This window comes from Setaria italica, chromosome VI (genome assembly GCF_000263155.2).
Source record: "Setaria italica strain Yugu1 chromosome VI, Setaria_italica_v2.0, whole genome shotgun sequence".
Classification (NCBI taxonomy): domain Eukaryota; kingdom Viridiplantae; phylum Streptophyta; class Magnoliopsida; order Poales; family Poaceae; genus Setaria; species Setaria italica.
The window spans coordinates 14040275-14060720 of record NC_028455.1 but is presented as its reverse complement, the minus strand read 5'-3'; the positions used below and the strand labels follow the sequence as shown (position 1 = coordinate 14060720).

Genomic DNA, 20446 nt, shown 5'->3' with positions numbered 1-20446 from the left:
CAAGGCCTTATCTGCATTTTAGCTTCACTTCCCTTCCCCACGTCGCTCCCCTGAACGGCTCGGGGGCAACCCGTGCTGCGCCGCCAGAAGCCCTCCGCCTGCCCAGCGCGCAGGGCCGAAGTCGTCCCTAGCGTCCCCTTCTCTCCTCCAACTTTCTTTCTTGCCTCAGCTCCAAGGTTGTCCTTTTCGCGATTTCCGTCGCCGGCAAGAGCCGTCGGCGGCCACCATGGGGAGATCCGTCCTCCCTTGGCCCAGATCTGGGGGCGCCGGGTCATGATGTGCTGCTCTCCCGCTGCCTATGGTCGCCGCCAGCCAAGGGTGATCCCGTCCTCCCTTGGCCAAAATCTGGAGCGCCGGGTCATGGTGTGATGCTCTCCCGCAGCCTATGGTCGCCGCCTTGAGGTTGAGGCTGCCTGGGTGATCAGGTGCCGCCCCTGCGTCTCCTCAGTGCGGGACGGGGCAGCTCGATTGCTACTATCATCGTCAGACGCCCCACTAACCCATCCCCCTCCGCCGCTGGTGGTCGCCGCCCGAGGTCGCCGTCGCCGCCCAACCTCCAACCAGTCTCCGGGCAGATCCGCGTCGTGGGGGCTTCCCTCCGCGTCGCCTGTAGCCATGGCCCTGTGCCACCGCTGTCGCGCATTCTCTTGCTGCCATCGCCTCCAACATCATCGTTGTTTGGTCGTTCCTAGGTGATCTTCACTCGTTGTCGGCGCCCGTGTCTTCCGTGGGGTTTCTCCTCACCGGCGCTAGCTCCGTTCTTGGTCTTGGGGCCGTTGTGCCCCATCTCGAGGTTGCTTCGGCGGTGGGTCATCGGGGTTTGTCGGTCGTTGTTGGCATGTTTGTCGGTAGTGCTGCTACGGTGGCTGGTGTCCCTTTTCTTCCCTCCTGCACACTAGTTCCGTCACATCAGAGGTTTAAATCCTAATTAGAAGGACTAAACAGGAACTAATTATAAAACTAATTGCAGAATCTCTAGGCTAATTCATGAGATGAATCTATTAAGTCCAATTAATTTATCATTAGCATTGTCAAATCATGAATTTAATTAGGTTTAATAGACTCGTCTCACGAATTAGACTCCATCTGTGTAATTAGTTTTATAATTAAACTATGTTTAATACTTCTAATTAGTATCTAAACATTCGATGTGACAGGACTAAACTTTAGCCTCCTGGAGTCAATAACCCTCTACATTTGCTTGATTGGTTAATTCTAGCCCCGTACCCGTTGTCCATGATGTTTGGGGACGAAGGAGGGTCTTTAGATCTTAGGCGAAAGCCTTACCTGCCTTTAGCTAGAGCAAACAATGGCAGGCGTTCTCGGATGTCGTTTACCTGTTGAAGGCATTGTGTTGATCTTGATCTTGTATCCTTAGGTGAAACTAGTATTGGCATCATGTTGACCTTGATCTTGTATCCTTAGGTGAAACTAGTATGGGTGACCAGACGGGCGATGGTGGCGTATTGTGCGTCATGTTCTTGAAGGCATTGTCTTAAGAACTTCTTGGTGTTGTTCTACCATTTGACGTGGGAAATTTAGTTGGTTTCGACCATCTCTTATTTCCTATGACGTGGGAACTTTGATCGGTTTCGCCCGTCTCTTATTTCCTATATGCAGGATTTGTTTTGATCGAAGTCAGCAGGGGAAACCCTTACCTATTTTCTATATATTTTTTTATTGCAAATCCGTTTAATTCACTCCCACAAAGAGTCTCTACCTATTTTTTATATGTTTTTTATTTCAAATCCGTTTAATTCACTCGAGTCAAACCTAGACCTAGATGCTCTAACCATAGGCTAGCGGCATTCTTAGTAAAGGCTAGCGGCATTCTTAGTATTAGGAACGTTCGGCGGTGGGTCATCGGGGTTGCGCTTCTTGGACACTAATTTACAAATCTGAACAGCTATCAGATTTTTGGTGGAACAGCCTAAGCAGCCACGCTAGGCTGAATGGTATGTTACAAAAGGAACAAATTTAACATTGTAGTTGAATGGTTTATTTTTAAATTACACTAGTTTTTGGCCCTTGCGGAATGAACTTTATTTATTCTCCTATGTCACTAATTTTTTTTAAAGTCTGGCGACACATTTGTACAATTCTTACAGTTGCAGAATTGAAGTTTCACATGTACATTCATCCAAGCTGGGGCGAACAGTTGGGCCTACTTGCCCAACCAAAAACAGACTAAAGGAACAAAATCCCGTACAAACGGAACTTTATTTTTACAACAAAATCCCGTACAAACGGAACTTTATTTTTACAACAACAGCTACAAAAAAAAAACTAATTACCTAGACATACATCAGCAGTCATTCTATTGATATTTTTTTACATGATGCCAGACATTAGCTACATGTAATCAATAAGATTAACAAAATTGTAAGGATAATCTATTACCCAAAAGAGAGACTATTATTATGTCAGATCTGTACATCTTGTCGCCAGGGTAGTTTCTTCAACAATCCCCTGAGAAAGTATTAACTGCAGGAAATATTTATTATGAAATGAGCTGAACAATAGCGCTAATCCAACACTGAAACGTTCCTTATTGATAAAGAATTAAACTCTTCTATAGATTGACAAAATGCTGTGATGCTTACCAGTGCAGTTAGTGGCTTCCTTGTTGCGGCTAGTTTTACTTCAATGCCAGATCCACATTAACTGAGAGAGAGCACTATTGAGAGCAAGCACAACCAGTTTTCCTCCCCCGTTGCTACTGCTCTTAGTTCATCCGGTGCTGTATTCATTTGGCACTGGCAGTTTGTGCAGGTGACTGAAGTGATATATCTAGCTCTTTGATCGAATTGTTTAGCTTAGCTTTCTCATCTGCTGATTCCTTTATAGAAGCTTTATCATTTTCTGATTCTTTCTTACAACCTTCCACATTATCAGATTTATTCTTCGTTTTGTCTGTTTCTGCTTCCTTTTGAGCTTTCTTCTTTTCCAGGTCCAGTTGCTTACTATTCTCTTCTGCTTCCTTCAGAGCTTTCTTCTTTTCAAGATCCAGTTGCTTACAGTTCTCTTCATGGGAGCGTGTGAACAATCTCACAAAGTTCTGGAGTGTTGTGACTACTGCCAAAACAAAGGGAAAACATTTGTGAAAAAAAATCTAAGAAAGCAGTATCGAACCCATAGATGAGCCAAAAATATTTTCAGGACAATAGGTGCGCAAGTGCACCTTGCTCAAATGGACATCGCGCTGGGTCTTCTCCAAAATAAAGTGCTAATGCATCAGCATTTCTGCCCTGCAGATGTTGAAGTAAGTTTAGGATAAATTTCGAATTGCAATCTAAATAAGCAATTCAAGAGACCAAAACTAATGACACTTGGGGGCAAGGTGGGGTTGTAAATAAAAAAAATAAGCTTCCGATTTAAAAAGAGCTAGAGGTCAGTAAGCCTATGACAACCAATTGCAAACTTGTAACTTTTTGTCAGTTTCACATCCACAACTCTTGGTTGTCAAATAACCCCTAAATGCTGTTCTATGCATTTTACATCACTTGTGCAGTTTGCAGTGTGACAAGATACCATATGCATGGCTTACAGCATCTTTTGGACCATCAAATCAAACCTGTCACTGTATTTTCCCATGCCTGAAGAGGGTGAATCCAAAAAAGGTGTAAGTAGTGTTAGGATCTGAACTGTAACTCTGTTGTTAGGATCTGAACTGTAACTCTCATCGAGAGGATGGCACTAGGAAGAGTTGGGGCAATTTTCTGGGTTTTCTTTCCACAATACCATATCCAACCAAGGGTTGGGGATACATATTTATAGCTGGCCGAGCAGCCAACCAGCCAAGCATCAAGGCATATGCTAGTCTAAGATGCCTTTTTGATGCTGTCCTATCTAGTCTAAGATGCCTAGGACTGTCCTACCCTAAAAGTAGTCAACAAAAATGGTGCTGCAGCAAGCATATGCTGCAGCCCCACTGTCCTCCTTCAGTCAACAAAGGACTAGCAGTATCTACAGCAGCCCCACTGTCCTCCTCTAGTCAACAAGGAGGACAACAGTCCCACTATCCAGCTGCAGCAGCCCCCACTGTCCTCCTCCAGTCAACAAGGAGGACAGCAGTCCCACTGTCCAGCAACCCCACAAGAAAGCCAAGACTTATCCAGCATTCTCCCCCTAAGCCTTGTGCATCGTCTTGTGGGAACGTTGGACCATCCCGGTCCGGGAACAGAGCTCAAGGAACTTGATCCTCCCAAGGGGCTTGGTGAGTAGGTCCGCAAGCTGATCCTTGGTGTTGATGTAGCTCGCCTTGATACTTCCTTCCTTCAAGCAGCCTCGGATGAAGTGGTACCTCACCCGGATGTGCTTGCTCCGCTCATGGAAAACGGGATTCTTTGCCAGGGCCAGAGCGGACTTGCTGTCCACCCTGAGCTCCACCGCTGTAGTGTCTCTGCCAAGGAGATCACCGAGCAGTCGGGCAAGCCAAAGCGCCTGAGTCGAAGCAGTGGAGGCCGCTATGTACTCGGCCTCGCAGCTGGACAGCGCCACCACCTGCTGCTTGATCGACTGCCAGCTAACGAGGCACTTGCCGAGGAAGAAGAGAATCCCGCTCGTGCTCTTGCTGGTGTCGATGTCGCCGGCGTGGTCGCTGTCGCTGTACCCGACGAAGTGTGCCGCCCCGGGACACCTCGGGTAGAAGAGACCGTGGTCGAGGGTCCCCGCCACGTAGCGGACGATCCTCTTCACGGCCTGCTGGTGCTCCATCGTCGGTCGCTGCATGAACCGACTGACGTAGCCGACGGAGAATGCCAAGTCCGGCCGTGTGTGGGCGAGATAGCGAAGGCTCCCCACAAGACGCCGGTACTGCGTAGCGTCTACCTCCTCCGTCGTGCTGTCGCGGCTCAGCTTCAGCCTCTCCTCCATCGGAGTGAGAGCTGGGTTGCAGTCGGTGAGCCCGGCTAGCTCCACGACGCGCTTGGCGTAGGCGGTCTGTCGAAGCGTGATCCCGGAATCATCCTGGTGCACCTCGATCCCCAGGTAGAAGGAGAGAGGCCCCAGGTCACTCATCTGGAAGGTGGCCTTCATTTCTTCCTTGAACGCCGCCACCTCCGCATCCTTGGTGCCGGTGATCACCAAGTCGTCGACGTAGACACCCACCAGCAGAGCATTTGTTCCATTGCCCCGCCGGTAGATGGCCGCCTCGTGCGGGCTTTGCTCGAAGCCCATCCCTTTGAGCGTGGAATCCAACTTGGCATTCCACGCCCTCGGAGCCTGCCGCAGGCCATAGAGGGCCTTGCGCAAGCGCAGCACTTTGCCCTCCTTGCCGGGGGTCGCAAAGCCCGGCGGCTGGTGTACGTAGACCTCCTCCTTCAAGTCGCCGTTAAGAAACGCCGACTTAACGTCCATGTGATGAACGCGCCAGCCTTCCTGGGCGGCCAGCGCAAGGAGGAGTCGCACGGACTCCATCCGTGCCACGGGGGCGAAAGCATCGTCGAAGTTGATCCCCTCTTGCTGCACGAACCCGCGTGCCACCAAGCGAGCCTTGTGCTTGACGATGGCACCGGCTTCATCCCTCTTCAGCTTGAACACCCACTTAAGGGTGATCGCGCGGTGACCACGAGGGAGGTCAGCAAGCTCCCAGGTGCGGTTCTTCTCAACCGCGTCCATCTCCGACTGCATCGCAGCGCGCCATGCCGCGTGTCTCTCGGCCTCCGCGAAAGACCGAGGTTCGCCATCGTCGCATGCAAGGTGCAACTGTGCCTCCAGGTCGCGAGGCACCAGTCCCGGCACCGGCTGGTCGCCGAGGAGGTCTTCCATCGTACGGTACCGCAACTGCTCGCCGTCGTGGTACGCGTTGATGCGCTCCTCGTCATGAGAGAGCGGAGTGGCGAACTCCACCGGGCTGTGCTCGACATGAGCTGGTGTTGGAGGAGACGTGCCCGGAGGAGTGGCCGTCGGTGCTGGAGTACGTGGCATCGCCGGCTGTGGTGGTGCCGGCGAGAAGCTCGTCGCAGCTGAAGTCGCGGCTGGAGAGCGTGGCACTGCCGGAGTAGCAGGCGTCGGAGTCGGTGGAGGTTCGGGGACCGGGGTAGGCACGCTCGACGAAGAAGAGTTGCCTACTCCCCCAGCTCCCTCGAAGTGGACGTACTCGACAGTGAAGTCGTCGTACGTCGGAGTCGAACCGTCATCCACCGCCTTGTCCCACGCCCATCCTCGCCCTTCGTCGAACACAACATCGCGCGCTGTGCGCACACGCTGTGTCTCCGGGTCGAGAATGCGGTAGGCCTTCGAGCCCTCCGCGTAACCGATGAACACTCCTGGAGTGCTCCTGTTGTCAAGCTTGCCGATGTGGCCAAGCTCCTTGGCAAACGCGAGGCAGCCGAAGACCCGCAGGTGGGACACCGACGGCTTGCGCCCATGCCAAGCCTCGTATGGCGTCCTGCCGTCGAGCGCCTTGGTGGGCGAGCGGTTGAGGATATAGACGGCCGTCACCACCGCCTCTCCCCAGAGAATAGCCGGCATCCCCCTCTGCTTGAGGAGGGCCCGAGTCATCCCCACAACCGTCTGGTTGCGCCGCTCAACGACGCCGTTCTGCTGCGGGCTGTACGGCGCGGAGTAGTGGCGCTGAATGCCCGCATCAGCGCAGTACGACGCGAACTCAGCCGCCGTGAATTCGCCGCCGTTGTCGGTGCGCAGCACGCGCAGCTTGCGGCCACACTCCGCCTCCGCAGCAGCCTGCGTGCGCCTGATGGCGTTCGCAGCCTCCCCCTTGCTGCCGAGGACCATCACCCACATGTAGCGGGAGAGGTCGTCGACGAGCAGCAAGAAGTAGCGTCGTCCTCCGGGTGTGGCCGGTGTCACCGGGCCACACAAGTCCCCATGCACGAGCTCGAGCCGCTCCTTGGCTCGGAAGCTCGCCTGCTGGGGAAATGGGAGCCGCCTCTGCTTTGTCAACACACAGACATCGCAGAACTGCTCCACGTGATCAAGACATGGTAGGCCTCGCACCATCTCCTTGGCACTGAGCCGCTTCAGGGCCTCGAAATGAAGGTGCCCGAAGCGCTCGTGCCACTGCCACGCCTTGTCGTCCCGACGAGCAGCAAGGCAGAAGGGTTGTGCCACCTGCACATTAAGGATGTAGAGGCGATTTGCGCCTCTGGTTACCTTGGCAAGGAGGCGACGACGGCGGTCCCAAATCCTCATGACTCCGTCGTCGATCACCACGCGCGAGCCGTTCTCTTCCAGCTGTCCCAAGCTGATGATAGAGTTCCTCAGCGCGGGGATGTAGTACACTCCGGTGAGCAGCCTGTGCTCTCCAGACTCGGCGGTGAAGATGACGGAGCCGACGCCCTTGATCTCTACGCCGGAGGCATCCCCAAACTTGACGGTGCCTCGGATGCTAGAGTCAAGCTCGGTGAAGAACTCTCGCCGACCGGTCATGTGCTGGGTAGCGCCGGTGTCGAGGCACCACCCCTCAGTCCTAGCGTTGCTGGAGCCGTCGCCGAGGAAGGCATGTGCCCTCGGCTCGTCAAGGTGGAGGAGAACCGCTGCGGCCGATGCCGCTGGAGTTAGCTCGATGCTTGCATGTGCCAGGAGCAGAGCTGGCTCCTCCTCCTCCGCTAGTGCGACGTGAGCCTGGCCGCGTCTTGGCTGTCGACAGTCCTTGGCCCAATGGCCAAGCCTGCCACAGTTGCGGCACGTGTCGTCTCGTGGCGGCCTGTGCTCGCCGGCGGCACCACCCTGGGCGCCTCCTCGTGCACCGCCAGCACCACCCTGGGCGCCTCCTCGCGCACCGCCCTCGGCACCTCGTCGAGCCTTGGGCGCCTTGCGTGGCTTGCCGCGCCTGCGGCCGCCTGTCGAGGAAGAAGGCTCCCCCTTCTTCCGATCACCTTGGCGGGCCTCCCATTGCTCCTGAGTGAAATGGAGCTTCCCGCCGATGATGACGGGCCCTGAGGGAGGTTGTGACTCGTCGCTGTCGACGACCTTGAGGCGACCTATCGCCTCCTCGATCGACATCCTGGAGAGGTCCAGTAGAGACTCGATCGAGCGAGCGATCTGCTTGTACTTCTCGGGTACGCAGCGGAGGAGCTTCTCGACAGCTCTCTCCTCGCCGTAGGTGTCGTCGCCGTACTGCACCATCTTCTGCAACAGAGTGTTGAGACGGAGAGCAAAGTCATCAACGTCCTCACCTGGCTTGAAGGCCAGGTTCTCCCACTCCTTGCGAAGTGCTTGCAGTGTGGACTTGCGGGCGCGATCGCTACCGATGCGTGCCGCAGCGACGGCGTCCCAAGCCTCCTTGGCAGTTCGCTTCTGGGAAAGCGAGAACTGCATCTCGGGCGGGACTGCAGCGATGAGGGCGTCCAGCGCCCGTCGATCCTCATCGTAGTCGACGTCGCCGTACCGGACTGCCTCCCACATGTGCCGCACCTGGAGCCTCACCCTCATCACCGCGGCCCACTCGACGTAGTTGGTCTTGGTGAGGGTAGGCCACCCACCACCGGGGCCAACTTCCCTGACAACAGCATGGGCCCCGTGGCGGCCATGACGACGGTCCGGGGAGGGAGAGCCACGCTGCCTGTAAGGGCCGCGCTCTCCGTCGACCCGGCCGCCGTGTCGTCGATCGAACTCCATCTCCGCCTCCAGCTGGGCAGCCCTCTCCCGCAATCGCTGGACCTCCAGTGCGACTTCGATGTGCGGGTCGCCCTGGAAGTCGCGGTCACCATGTCCGCCAGGAACACGGTCGTCGCGCGCGCCCCCGCCTGGAGCGCCGCCGGCGCGTGCACGCCCGTCGAGGCTGCCGCCGCCGCGCCCGCGGGGGTGCTCGGCTGCCCACTGCGCCGCCCGCTCCTGCGCTGCCTCCCTTGCTTGCACGAGCTCTACGTCGGTACCGCCATCGGCAGAGGTAGCGCTGCTGATGCTACCGCCACGTAGAGTCTCGAGCTCCGCTGCCGCCGCACGTGCGGCATCTGCCGCCGCCGCCGCTTCCGCTTCCGCCCTTGCTGCAGCCAGCTCCGCCGCCGCCAGCCTCGACGCCCTTGCCGCCGCCGCAGCGGTCTCCGCCGCCACTCGGGTACGCTCCTCTGCCGCAGCGAGCTCGGCCTCCTGCCGACGTCGTGCGCTCGAGGCGACCGAGTGCTGAGACTGTCCTGCGGACATAGTGCGCTACCGGGGGGCTGCGTGGGGAAGAGGCTGCTTCCGACGAGCTGCCGCTCGTCTGCGTGGAGGGAGAGGAGTGAGCAGGGACAGTCGGTGCTTCTGCTACCGGCTGGGGACGAAAGGTGGCTGGGGAGGGTTGTGAGCAGGAGATGTTCAAGCTACAGGATAGTACGGCTCTGATACCAGTTGTTAGGATCTGAACTGTAACTCTGTTGTTAGGATCTGAACTGTAACTCTCATCGAGAGGATGGCACTAGGAAGAGTTGGGGCAATTTTCTGGGTTTTCTTTCCACAATACCATATCCAACCAAGGGTTGGGGATACATATTTATAGCTGGCCGAGCAGCCAACCAGCCAAGCATCAAGGCATATGCTAGTCTAAGATGCCTTTTTGATGCTGTCCTATCTAGTCTAAGATGCCTAGGACTGTCCTACCCTAAAAGTAGTCAACAAAAATGGTGCTGCAGCAAGCATATGCTGCAGCCCCACTGTCCTCCTTCAGTCAACAAAGGACTAGCAGTATCTACAGCAGCCCCACTGTCCTCTAGTCAACAAGGAGGACAACAGTCCCACTGTCCAGCTGCAGCAGCCCCCACTGTCCTCCTCCAGTCAACAAGGAGGACAGCAGTCCCACTGTCCAGCAACCCCACAAGAAAGCCAAGACTTATCCAGCAAGTAGAAAGTGCACTATATGAATTATTAAATTGGATTACATGGATGCCCTATATCGCCATGCTACCCTTGAAACCATACAAGCGCTACATCATGCAGTCAAATGTCCATAGGGGGGTTTTTGACACAAACAAATAGTTGTGGGTTGGTTACTGACGAAAAAGAAGTTCTAAGTGTATTTTGGACAAACCCCTAAACCAGAAGGTGGGCTTTTTGCAATTTTCCCAAATAAATAATTATGGTCAAATTTTGAAAAAAAGGGGGCAAAATGCAACAATTACGAGAAAACAAAGTGTCGAAATCCTCGAAATCAAATCTTCGCATTGAAAGGAGAACTAGTTGAAAGTTGAAACTATGAGAAAGATAGAGAAACGTGCCAAAAATAGTAAAAAAAACTTAATAAATAAAATGCTCAATAGAAGCTTTTTCTTATCAATCAAAAGATCCATTCTAACCAAATTTAAGTACTTGGCAGCCTACAGCTCCATACTACAAATAATAATTAAGATATTGAATTATGCAATGAATTTTATTTATCAACAAAGAAAAACAATCAACACTTTGCAGAAACTTCATCAGATTGAATTGAAAAAACAAGAAAATATTATAAACTCAAGATAAATGAAAAGTAATATATGACCAGTAATAAAAGAATAAATAAAGGAACAATTTAAATTAAAAACAGCTTATATCTAAACATGTAATAAGGGGAAAAAACATCAAATTGACAGAAACCTCTTAGCACAAATACATAGTGTAACAACCGGACAGTATGGTCATAAGATGACTAAAAATATGAAAGAAAAAAATGCAAGACTGCAAAAGGTGAGAGAGAGAAATTCATCATCATATGAAGTACATAGTGTGTAATACATTTCTAGTAGAATCTATAAATCTTTTATTTCAAATTGATTCCTGAACTTTAAAGTTTCCTGTCTTTCAAATTTGAGTTGTTGAATTCTTCTCGATTTAATTTTCATATTTTACATGTTTATATGCAAATAAATCCCCTGTACCAATTAGCCATTTATGTCCTTCCAACATTCCTTGTCCACTTTCATTTCATTGGTAGAAGCAGGATCTGTTGGCAATGGCCAAGGTGAGTTCCTAGAACTCCTAGAACACAACACACACACTAGAGCTGGAGGTAGAAGAAGGGGATGAGAGAACAGCACACACGCACAAACACTTTGCACAGGTTTAATTGGTGTTGCTGAACTGCCTGAGCTGCAGCTGCTCATCTACTCTTTATATAGCACAAAGTCAAAGTACAGTACACAAAGCTATGAGTGTATCAACCAACTACACTACCAACTACTAGTACTATGTACAAGACAGGGCATACTGCCCACTACTCATGGCACTGCTGCCTTATACGGCAGGCAGTGGCCATACAGCCGGCCAAGGAGCTCTACCTGCTCCATTGACTTTGCAAAAGGAAGAGAGAAGCAATGAGCTGAGCAATTAACTAACAATCCTTCCCCTAGTTGTGATGCTCTTGCTTGATAATCTTGTTCCTTAACTCCTGGAGTCGAAGACGACCAAGTGGCTTGGTGAGGATGTCCCCAAACTGTCGACCAGTCTCGACGTACTCGAGCTTGATGCGTCCTCCGTCGACACAGTCATGGATGAAGTGGAATTTGGTGTCGATGTGCTTGCTGCGGTCGTGGAGGACAGGGTTCTTTGCCAATGCAATGGTAGACTTGTTGTCCACCAGGAGAACCGACACGCGGAGCTCTTCTCCGGTAAGCTCCCGCAGCAGCCGCCCTAGCCAAATCCCCTGGCAGCATGCGGTGGCGGCTGCTATGTACTCTACCTCGGAGGTACCACCACCTTCTGCTTCTGGGATTGCCAGGAGATTGGGCATGATCCGAGGAAGAAGATGATCCCCACCATGCTGCGCTGCCCGTTGATGTCGCTCGCCATGTCGCTGTCGCTGAAACTAGTCAGCTCCAGCCGTGCCCCTCCCCTCCTAGGGATAGGTGATCCAGTACTCAATCATCCCGGCAATGTAGCGGAGGAGGTACTTGATCGCGGCGATGTGGTCCTCCCGCAGATCCTCCATGAATCGATTTAGGTAGCCGATGGCGAAACCGATGTCCAGCCTTGTGTGCACCAGATAGCGCAGTCCGCCGACGATGCTCCGGTAGCTCGTTGATGTCGCTCGCCATGTCGCTGTCGCTGAAACTAGTCAGCTCCAGCCGTGCCCCTCCCCTCCTAGGGATAGGTGATCCAGTACTCAATCATCCCGGCAATGTAGCGGAGGAGGTACTTGATCGCGGCGATGTGGTCCTCCCGCAGATCCTCCATGAATCGATTTAGGTAGCCGATGGCGAAACCGATGTCCAGCCTTGTGTGCACCAGATAGCGCAGTCCGCCGACGATGCTCCGGTAGCTCGTTGCGTCCACCTTCGGAGCAGAGCTGTCCTTTGGTAGCTTGATCTTCTCCTCCATTGGGGACTAGCACGGCTTGTAGCTATCCATCCCGCCGTGCCTGAGCAGCTTCTTCGCGTAGCCGCTCTGCCGGAGGGTGATGCCGCGCTCTCCCTGCTCCACCTCGATTCCGAGGTAGTAGCTGAGCAATCCCAAATCGCTCATCCGGAACAGTGCCGTCATCTCCTTGAAGTCGTTGATGTGCTGCCGCTCCGAGCCGGTGATGATCAGGTCGTCGACGTACATGCCGACGATCAAGTTCCCGCGCTCCTTTTGCCGGGTGTAGAGCGTGTGCTCCGTCGCGCACTTGGTGAAGCCGAGAGACACCAGACTCGCGTCCACTTTGGTGTTCCATGCGCTTGGTGCCTGCCGCAAGCCAAGCACCTTGCACTCCTCACCGGTGACGATGAATCCCGGCGGCTACTGTACGTGCACCTCCTCCACAAGCTCCTTGTTGAGGAAAGCGGACTTCACGTCCATGTGGTGCACCTCCCAATCCTTGCTCGCCGTGAGTGCGGCAGTAGGCGCGCGGACTCCATCCGCGCCACCGAAGCAAAGACCTTGAAGTCGATCCCCTCCCGTTGCACGAAGCCATTCACCACCAGCTGCACCTTGTGCTTCACCTCATTGCCGCGCTCGTCGTGCTTCACCTTGAACACCCACTTGAGCCCAATTGGTCAGCAATTTGCCGGCGGATCAACAAGCTCCCACATCTTGTTGTCCTGGATCGAGTTCATCTCCTCGATCATCGCCCGCGCCACCGATGGTCTTCTTCCACCTCCTTGAACGTGGACGGCTCCTCTACGCTGGCCAAATGCAGCTCATGGTTCCCCAGCTCGCGCGCCGCCAAGCCAGGGACTTCTTCGTCGCCAATGTAGTCGAAGAGGAAGCGGAACAGGAGCATCTCACCGTCGTAGCTGGCGTTAAGGTGCAAGGACACCACAGGCAGCGGAGTGACGAATTACGCCCCTCCGATGGGTGTTGATGGTACGGCGGCTCCACCCACCTGTCCTTCAGCGCCTTCCCCTTCTCCTGGAGCAGGGGATCCCCCTCCTAGGAAGGCGGCGGCGTGGCTTCCCCTGTCCCGCCCCTCCTTGATCCGCCTCTACTTCTTCGCTGCAGGCGTGGAGCTCCGCGTACTCGATCATGAAGTGACTCCCTCCACCGCCGGCCACCTCTTCCCCTCCACTGGACTCCAAGTCCCAGCTGGCCACCTCGTCAAAGACGACGTCGCGCGACACCACGACCCGCTGAGCCTGTAGGCCTTGCTCCCTTGCTCGTAGCCCAAGGACACCATTGGTGTGCTCCTATCATCAAGCTTCTTCAGCCCCGGCCTCGTCACCTTCACATGCCCGACGCAGTCAAACGTCCAGAGGAATGTCCGTGCCAAGCTTCGAACGGTGTTGACCCCTTCAAGCTCTTCGTCGGCGAGCGGTCCAAGATGAACACGGCGCTCACCCCCTCACCCCAGAACACCGCCGCCATCTTCTTGGCCTTGAGCATGCTTCGCGCCATGCCGACAATCATCTGGTTCCTCCTCTCCACCATGCCATTCTGTTGCGGGGAATATGGCGCGGTGAGGTGGCGCTGAACGCCTTGCTCCACGCAGTAGAGTCCAAACTCAATGGAGTTGAACTCCCCACCATGATCCGTCCTCTGCACGCGCAAATTCTTACCCGTCTCTGCCTTGACGCGCGCCTTGAAGTGCTTGATCGCCGTCGCCGCCTCGTCTTTGCTTCTTGTGGCTGCAATCATCCACCACGAGGAGGAAGAAGCGCCGTCCGTCGTGCGTCACTAGCGTGATTGGCCCACAAAGATCTCCGTGGACCAACTCTAGGAGATCCTCGACACGGAAGTTCGCCATCTTCAGGAACGCGTTCCTCCTCTACTTCCCGGCGAGGCAGCTGTCGCACAGCTCCCCGACGTGCTCGATCCTGGGCAGGCCACGCACCATCTCCTGGCGCGCCATCCGTGCCATCGCGTCGAAGCTCAAGTGCCCGAAACGAGCATGCCAGAGCCACGCCTGGTCATCGTGATGCACCGCCAGGCAGATTGGCCGCCCAATCTTGAAGTCTAGCATGTAGAGACCACTGGCGGAGTGGTTTATCTTGGCGAGGAGGCGATGGTCGCGGTCGCGAATCCGTAGGACGCCGCTGTCGATTAGCACTTGGCAGCCTGGCTCGTCGAGCTGGCTAATGCTAACGACGTTGCTTCGTAGCTTGGGGATGAAGTAGACGTCAGTGAGGGCGCGGTGCTCGCCATTCTGGCACTTGAAGACGATGGTGCCCGCCGAGCGAATCTCCATGCGAGAGCCGTCGCCGATCTTCACTGTTCCAACAACGCCCGTGTTGAGCTCGGAGAAGGCCTCGCCATTCCTCGTCATGTGGTTGCTAGCGCCGGAGTCCAGGTACCACAGCTGCCTCCCGTCGCCGCCCTCCTCCCCGAGGTGGACCTGTGCTCGCGTTTCGTCGAGCACCACGCGTGCGTGCGGTGCATCCTCTGCCTCAACGTCGTTGAGGGCGCACACCTGCACCATCAAGAGCGTGGGCTCATCATCCTCGCCTTGTGTGAGGTGCGCCTGCTCCTGGCGTCGTGGCGCCTTGCAATCCCGGGCCCAATGCCCGGTTCTACCACAATTGTGGCATTTGCCTTGGCGGACACACGACCGTTGCCGCCGTCACCTTTCTTCTTCCTTCCACGACTCCTGCCGCATGCTCCTCCGCGCCCCTGGCCAGAGGATCCTTCTCCCTGGCACACCCGCACCCAGGCCGCCCACTCTTCTGTGAGTAGGAGCTTCCCGCCAGTGTTCGCGTGCGTCAGCGCCTCCACGACGCGGTCCTCAACCACCTTGAGCCGCCCTGCGATGTCCTCAATCGTGAGCTCGCTCATCTCGAGCAGCGTCTCGATTGACATGGCAATCTGGGCGAATCGTGATGGCACGACCCACAAGAACTTGGAGACCGCCTCCTCCTCGGGTGATGGTGTCGCCTACCGCCCCCAGCTGGCTCACCATCGTCGTGAGCCGCAGCGCGAGTCCTCGAGGGCCTCGCCGTCGCGGAAGACGATCGCCTCATATTCGCGGCTGAGCTGCTGCACCTTGGCCTTCCGCACGCAGTCGTTGCCGAGGCGCATCGTCTAGAGGCTCTCCCAGGCCTCCTATGACGTGTCCTTGGAGCCGAGCTCAACGGATAACTCCGCCGGAACTCCCTTCAGGATGGCCTCCATGGCCATCTGATCTTCCTGCTCGTCGGTGGTGCCGACACTCACGGACTTCCAAAGGCCCCTAGCCCTCATCATCACCTCCCACTCAGCGTAGTTGCTGCGGGTGAGGATGGGGTGCTGCGCACCACCGATGTCCCGCACCGTCTTCTTCACCACGTACGTCGTCCCACGACGCTCCGGTGACAGAGAAAGCCGGTGCCCAACGGAGGCAGCCTGCCCACGCCCTCGTCCTCGCCCTCGATCAGACATTGCCGCTGCTGATCACTCAACAGCGGCTCTGATGCCTCTTGTTGGCAATGGCCAAGGTGAGTTCCTAGAACTCCTAGAACACAACACACACACACTAGAGCTGGAGGCAGAAGGAGAGAACAGCACACACACGCACAAACACTTTGCACAGGTTTAATTGGTGCTGCTGAACTGCCTGAGCTGCAGCTGCTCATCTACTCTTTATAGAGCACAAAGTCAAAGTAGAGTACACAAAGCTATGAGTGTATCTACCAACTACACTACCAACTACTAGTACTATGTACAAGACAGGGCATACTGCCCACTACTCTTGGCACTGCTGCCTTATACGGCAGGCAGTGGCCATACAGCCAGACAAGGAGCTCTACCTGCTCCATTGACTTTGCAAAAGGAAGAGAGAAGCAATGAGCTGAGCAATTAACTAACAGGATCTAGAAATAATAATCAATGGATTGATATAGGGCACAAATGAAATTTGATCAGAGGGATAAAAGCATACCACATTAGAATAAAGTGAAGTCAAAGACCTAACTTCAGCTTCTGCGCCAATGAGAAAATCCTTCAGTGTCTGCCAAAAGGTAATGGGTTTACCACTTGACTGTAATTATGGTGGTGATAAACTGGTAATACATTCAAGAAATAGAATTGCATGTAAAGAGCTCACTGGTATCTACACATAGTTCTAGAAACCTACCAGGTGCACAAACATTATTTATTGCTGTGTAATCAAATTAATTGAAAAGATGATCATGAGTGCTGGCATTACCAACAAAAACAGTTGTGTTAGATGCAAAATGCAAACTACGGACAAACAAATGCCTTAGTCTAATTGGATTGCCTGGGGCATTTGAAAGAAGCAGTGTGCTGTGGTGTGGGGTTCAATCCCTGCCAATGCACAGAATAAAATAATACTTTACCATTTTATTACGAAAATGTCCACCACATTCATGGGCTTCCAGTCACACCACCAATACAGCTTGGTTTTCTAAATTGAGCACTTAGGTGCATACAGTACTGTAATCACGTTAATTGCTTTTATTAAAGAATGGTTATAAAAGTGCAGCAGTTGTAGTCACCTTGCAAAAGATCTCTGACACAGGACCATCATTTTCCGATGTAGTAAGTTCTTGCTCAACTTTCTCGAGTCCTTTATTTACAGCCTGCATTTCCTCTGCTAACGACTTTAACTGTATCTGCATTATATCAGTTCACCAAGAACACAATCAGTGTTCCGGAAGTTTGCACAATCTTATGATTAATATTCAAGGTGGCGAAATGCCCGAAACTACATTTAATTTTACACCTTTGCCGCCAACTCTAAGCTAGCCAGGTCTTTTGGAAAATCTAGAAGTTCCGGAAGTTTCTCAGAAAGCACCTGCAGCAACATGACTGAGACAGATTACTAACAGTCTAAGCATATCAATCATGAATATAAATTGCTAGGCAGCAAAAAGAATGAATTTGTAAAGCTAGCAGCTCTACTTAAACATTTAAGTGCAAGAGATGAATATAGCAAATAGAAACTCAAAGGACATCAACACAGCACATGTCTAGCTAAAAGTTACATTGCTTAGTTAGTCCAGGATCCACTGATGTTTCTGCAAACAAGGTATGCAGTTCCAAAAGTGCATTGAAACACTAGAAATAAGAAATTAACCTTCGATTAACAAAATTTAGAAGTGGTAGGACAACTAATGCATTTAAGAAATGATCCGTGTGAACAAACATATTACAGTTGATAAGTGGGCACTTTGAAACCAGATCCGTTTATACATAGCTGCCTGTTCATGCCTTCCAATAAAGAAAATCTAACCACACAACTGTTGAACAGTATGTAATAGGTTTTGCATTTAGCCCAATTAGACAAATAACATAGTGATTCTTTCAGGCAAGGCTAGGTTCAATTGAGAAAGTTTCTTTGTCAAAAATTCCATATAAAGCAAGTGAGCTAGCCATGATGAGAATTATACAATAGGAAAACCCTAGGCTGTCTGGGTATTTTAATCCTACCTATACCCTAAATATAGACATCATGTAATGGAACATGGGTTTCAAAAATGGAAATCACATGAAAAGTGAATATGGGGGTACCTTAGATAAATAGTGCATTAAAGTCATCTTATTGTTACGAGCACGAGTGTCGCTTAGTTTGAGCAAGCTATCCAACCTGAACCCAACAGCAGAACCTAAAAAAACAAAGGGAACTGTAGTGCATTCATAAAGAATAAGAGCAAAAAATAATTTAAAGATATGGCACAAGGAAAAAAAAATTAAGGCATGAAAAATTGACTTAAGTAAATACAAGTTGTCATCACAATAAATGCATCGAGCAATAACTAAACATATTAATCCTTTCAAAAGAAAACTGACCATATGGCATCTCACAACCATTTATAAGAAAAAAAAATACAAATTAGGCTCCACAGCAGATTGGAAGGAACAATAATTTGAGATGCAATGTTCTGAACACCCAAATTACAGCAGTACTTCCCAAGTCCAACTAAGCTTGCCCTCAAAAAAAAAGTCCAACTAAGCTTCATTTGATAAGATAAGGTATTCAGTCATCTCGCAAAAAGTAAAAGACTAACCACTTAGCACAAATATTCTTTTTACATGAACATGTAATGATGCTTAGCTAACTGCCTAGTTATCAGTAACTGTTGACCTGTGGGTTATGAGCATTAAGATGACTACACTAGCCAATTATCTCCTACCCTCAAGAAAAAAATAATTAACCAGATATTTTGAAAATTCATGAATAGAATTTTACTTTTACATGATAGTATCATGTATGCACTCCTTTATCCACTTAACCAGATTTACCTAGTGAAATGGTATTGCTACACTAACAATTTTTTTGGATGGGGTTGAAAGGCAACCCTTTGTTGGAAATCACTCCCTCTTGGGTGTTTATCACAAACACATTAGTTTTTCTCTTGGGTGGACACGCACACAAGCACAAAACAGCCCAAGTAGCTTTTGGTCTATCCACCCCCGGGGCGGAGCTTAGTTTAGGCCACCAGGGGCCAAGCCCCCCCCCCCCCCCCCTCCCCCCTCTCCTCCAATTTAGCGCAAGCTTCGCCACGGATGCGGCCACACTAACCCTTATCGTTTTCACTGGTACAGGGCTGCACCATGGTATCCTCCTAAGTCCTAATTAATGCAATCGATGCCCATATGATCTGCATATTATTCTCTTTAACTAGAAGCTGAAATCTAGCTAGCACTAATAGCAATGAACCTAGACAATAGCTGAACCTGGACACAACTCTCTAGTAACAAGATTAATGCTAACACTCTGTTTTACTTATTATATGTCTAGATTCTAAATGGGAGAGACAAGACAATGCACCAGATGTCCCTTGTGTCCTAAAAGGAACTTGTATTTATGAAACTCCTAAAGTAGTATCAATTTTACAATTTCTCTTACCTCTGGCAGTGCCTTGGTTCAATGCATTTCCCAGAGAAAGAATTGTCTGCATAATCCTTTTCAACTTGACTGAACCCCTTATCTATGAACATCATGGCAAACACAAGAAATTAATATCAGTATGCCAACAAATTTTAAATTAATATCAAGTGCCTACCTCTTCTGCAGAAGAATTAACGATGTTCAGATTTCGCTTAAGGTCAGAAACCTGAAAATAGTTAGAAAAAAGATCAAATATCACAAGGGCAAAGCAAAACAGTATAGTTCATGATAGCAAGAAAGGGAACCAGTTGCCAAACCTGAGAACGAAATTGAATCTTAAACGAGAAAACTCTCAGCTTAGATTCTACACGTGGTACTTTCATAAGCTCCATGAAGAACTGCAACAGAAAGGTGTACATCAGAATTGATATATGACACACTAATCATAAGTTTGTGCCTTGAATCACCGTACTATCTATTTCATGGAACACTGACATCAACAGGATGCCTTCCCACAAAAGAGGCATGCATATACAATAAAAATTTAAACTTTAGATGTAAAGCAGTAAAGCAAACTATAGAAAACAAGTCACCTGTTCGCATTCTCCAAGTACTTGCTTATCTCCTTTGTAACCCTGGTAATCATATCCCAAACATTATTGTTTTCAACATATGATATTGGTTTCTAAATAACACTAGACTAGAGCCTGCATGACCTGATTACCTTTAGAAGTTCTACTTCTTCTTTAGTTGGAGCGAACTTAATAAGATTGTCCACCTGGTCAGCATCCAGGACAGTATCATCCAGGGCCAGAATTGCACTCTGCTTAAAACATAAAACAGGCTGGTGTTACTAACAAAGATATGCAAGTAACTGAGTAGCTAAATAAACACCATTGACATGCACTTATTCATTCCCTCCAGATTATTTCCATTAGGTGCCAACGACATTTGACACAACAGCCATCCCTACTAACTTTTCCATGTTAAGTATAAACTTCTTTTGACTATTATCATACTTACCCACAATCATAGCCAGCTATAAGAAGCATTTTTCAGTATGTTACACCAACAATAAATTAACATAGTAAAAAAACTGTTGCATATAGGCCTGTTCGTGGGTTGGTTCGAAAACGTTGAACCCGTGAACCCAGACCAGACCGGACCACTGAAGATGTTGGTGTGGGTTTTGTCTGGTTTCTGGTTCCAACCCGTATGTGCAGGAACGGATACAGTTCAACACGGGTTAGAAACTGTGAAACCAGTAAACCCGTCCCTATCTGTGCTTGCATCTTCTCCTGCCACCTCCCGGCGGCAACAGTGAAAGAGGACAAGGTCATCACGATCTCG

The 20446-nt window shown here is 51.3% G+C and overlaps 1 protein-coding gene across 2 annotated transcripts in view; it reads right to left on the bottom strand.

Annotated features, from left to right (window-relative positions):
- Nucleotides 1-2146: 2146 nt before the first annotated feature.
- Nucleotides 2147-20446, bottom strand: part of LOC101781254 (formin-like protein 6) — a 26113-nt gene continuing 7813 nt past the window's right edge. Inside the window, exons 9-20 of one of the 2 annotated variants that reach the window (XM_012847124.2) lie at nucleotides 19821-19919; nucleotides 19690-19731; nucleotides 19414-19494; nucleotides 19272-19322; nucleotides 19115-19196; nucleotides 17776-17870; nucleotides 16988-17059; nucleotides 16761-16877; nucleotides 16184-16252; nucleotides 3182-3248; nucleotides 2604-3075; nucleotides 2147-2484 (exon numbers count right to left, since the gene is read on the bottom strand). In XM_012847124.2, coding sequence (XP_012702578.1) covers nucleotides 2747-3075; nucleotides 3182-3248; nucleotides 16184-16252; nucleotides 16761-16877; nucleotides 16988-17059; nucleotides 17776-17870; nucleotides 19115-19196; nucleotides 19272-19322; nucleotides 19414-19494; nucleotides 19690-19731; nucleotides 19821-19919 — 1104 coding nt within the window. In that variant the 3' untranslated portion in view covers nucleotides 2147-2484; nucleotides 2604-2746. Of the gene's footprint in view, nucleotides 2485-2603; nucleotides 3076-3181; nucleotides 3249-16183; nucleotides 16253-16760; nucleotides 16878-16987; nucleotides 17060-17775; nucleotides 17871-19114; nucleotides 19197-19271; nucleotides 19323-19413; nucleotides 19495-19689; nucleotides 19732-19820; nucleotides 19920-20446 lie in introns of those variants that run through there. The other variant, XM_022827503.1, reaches the window with a different exon arrangement.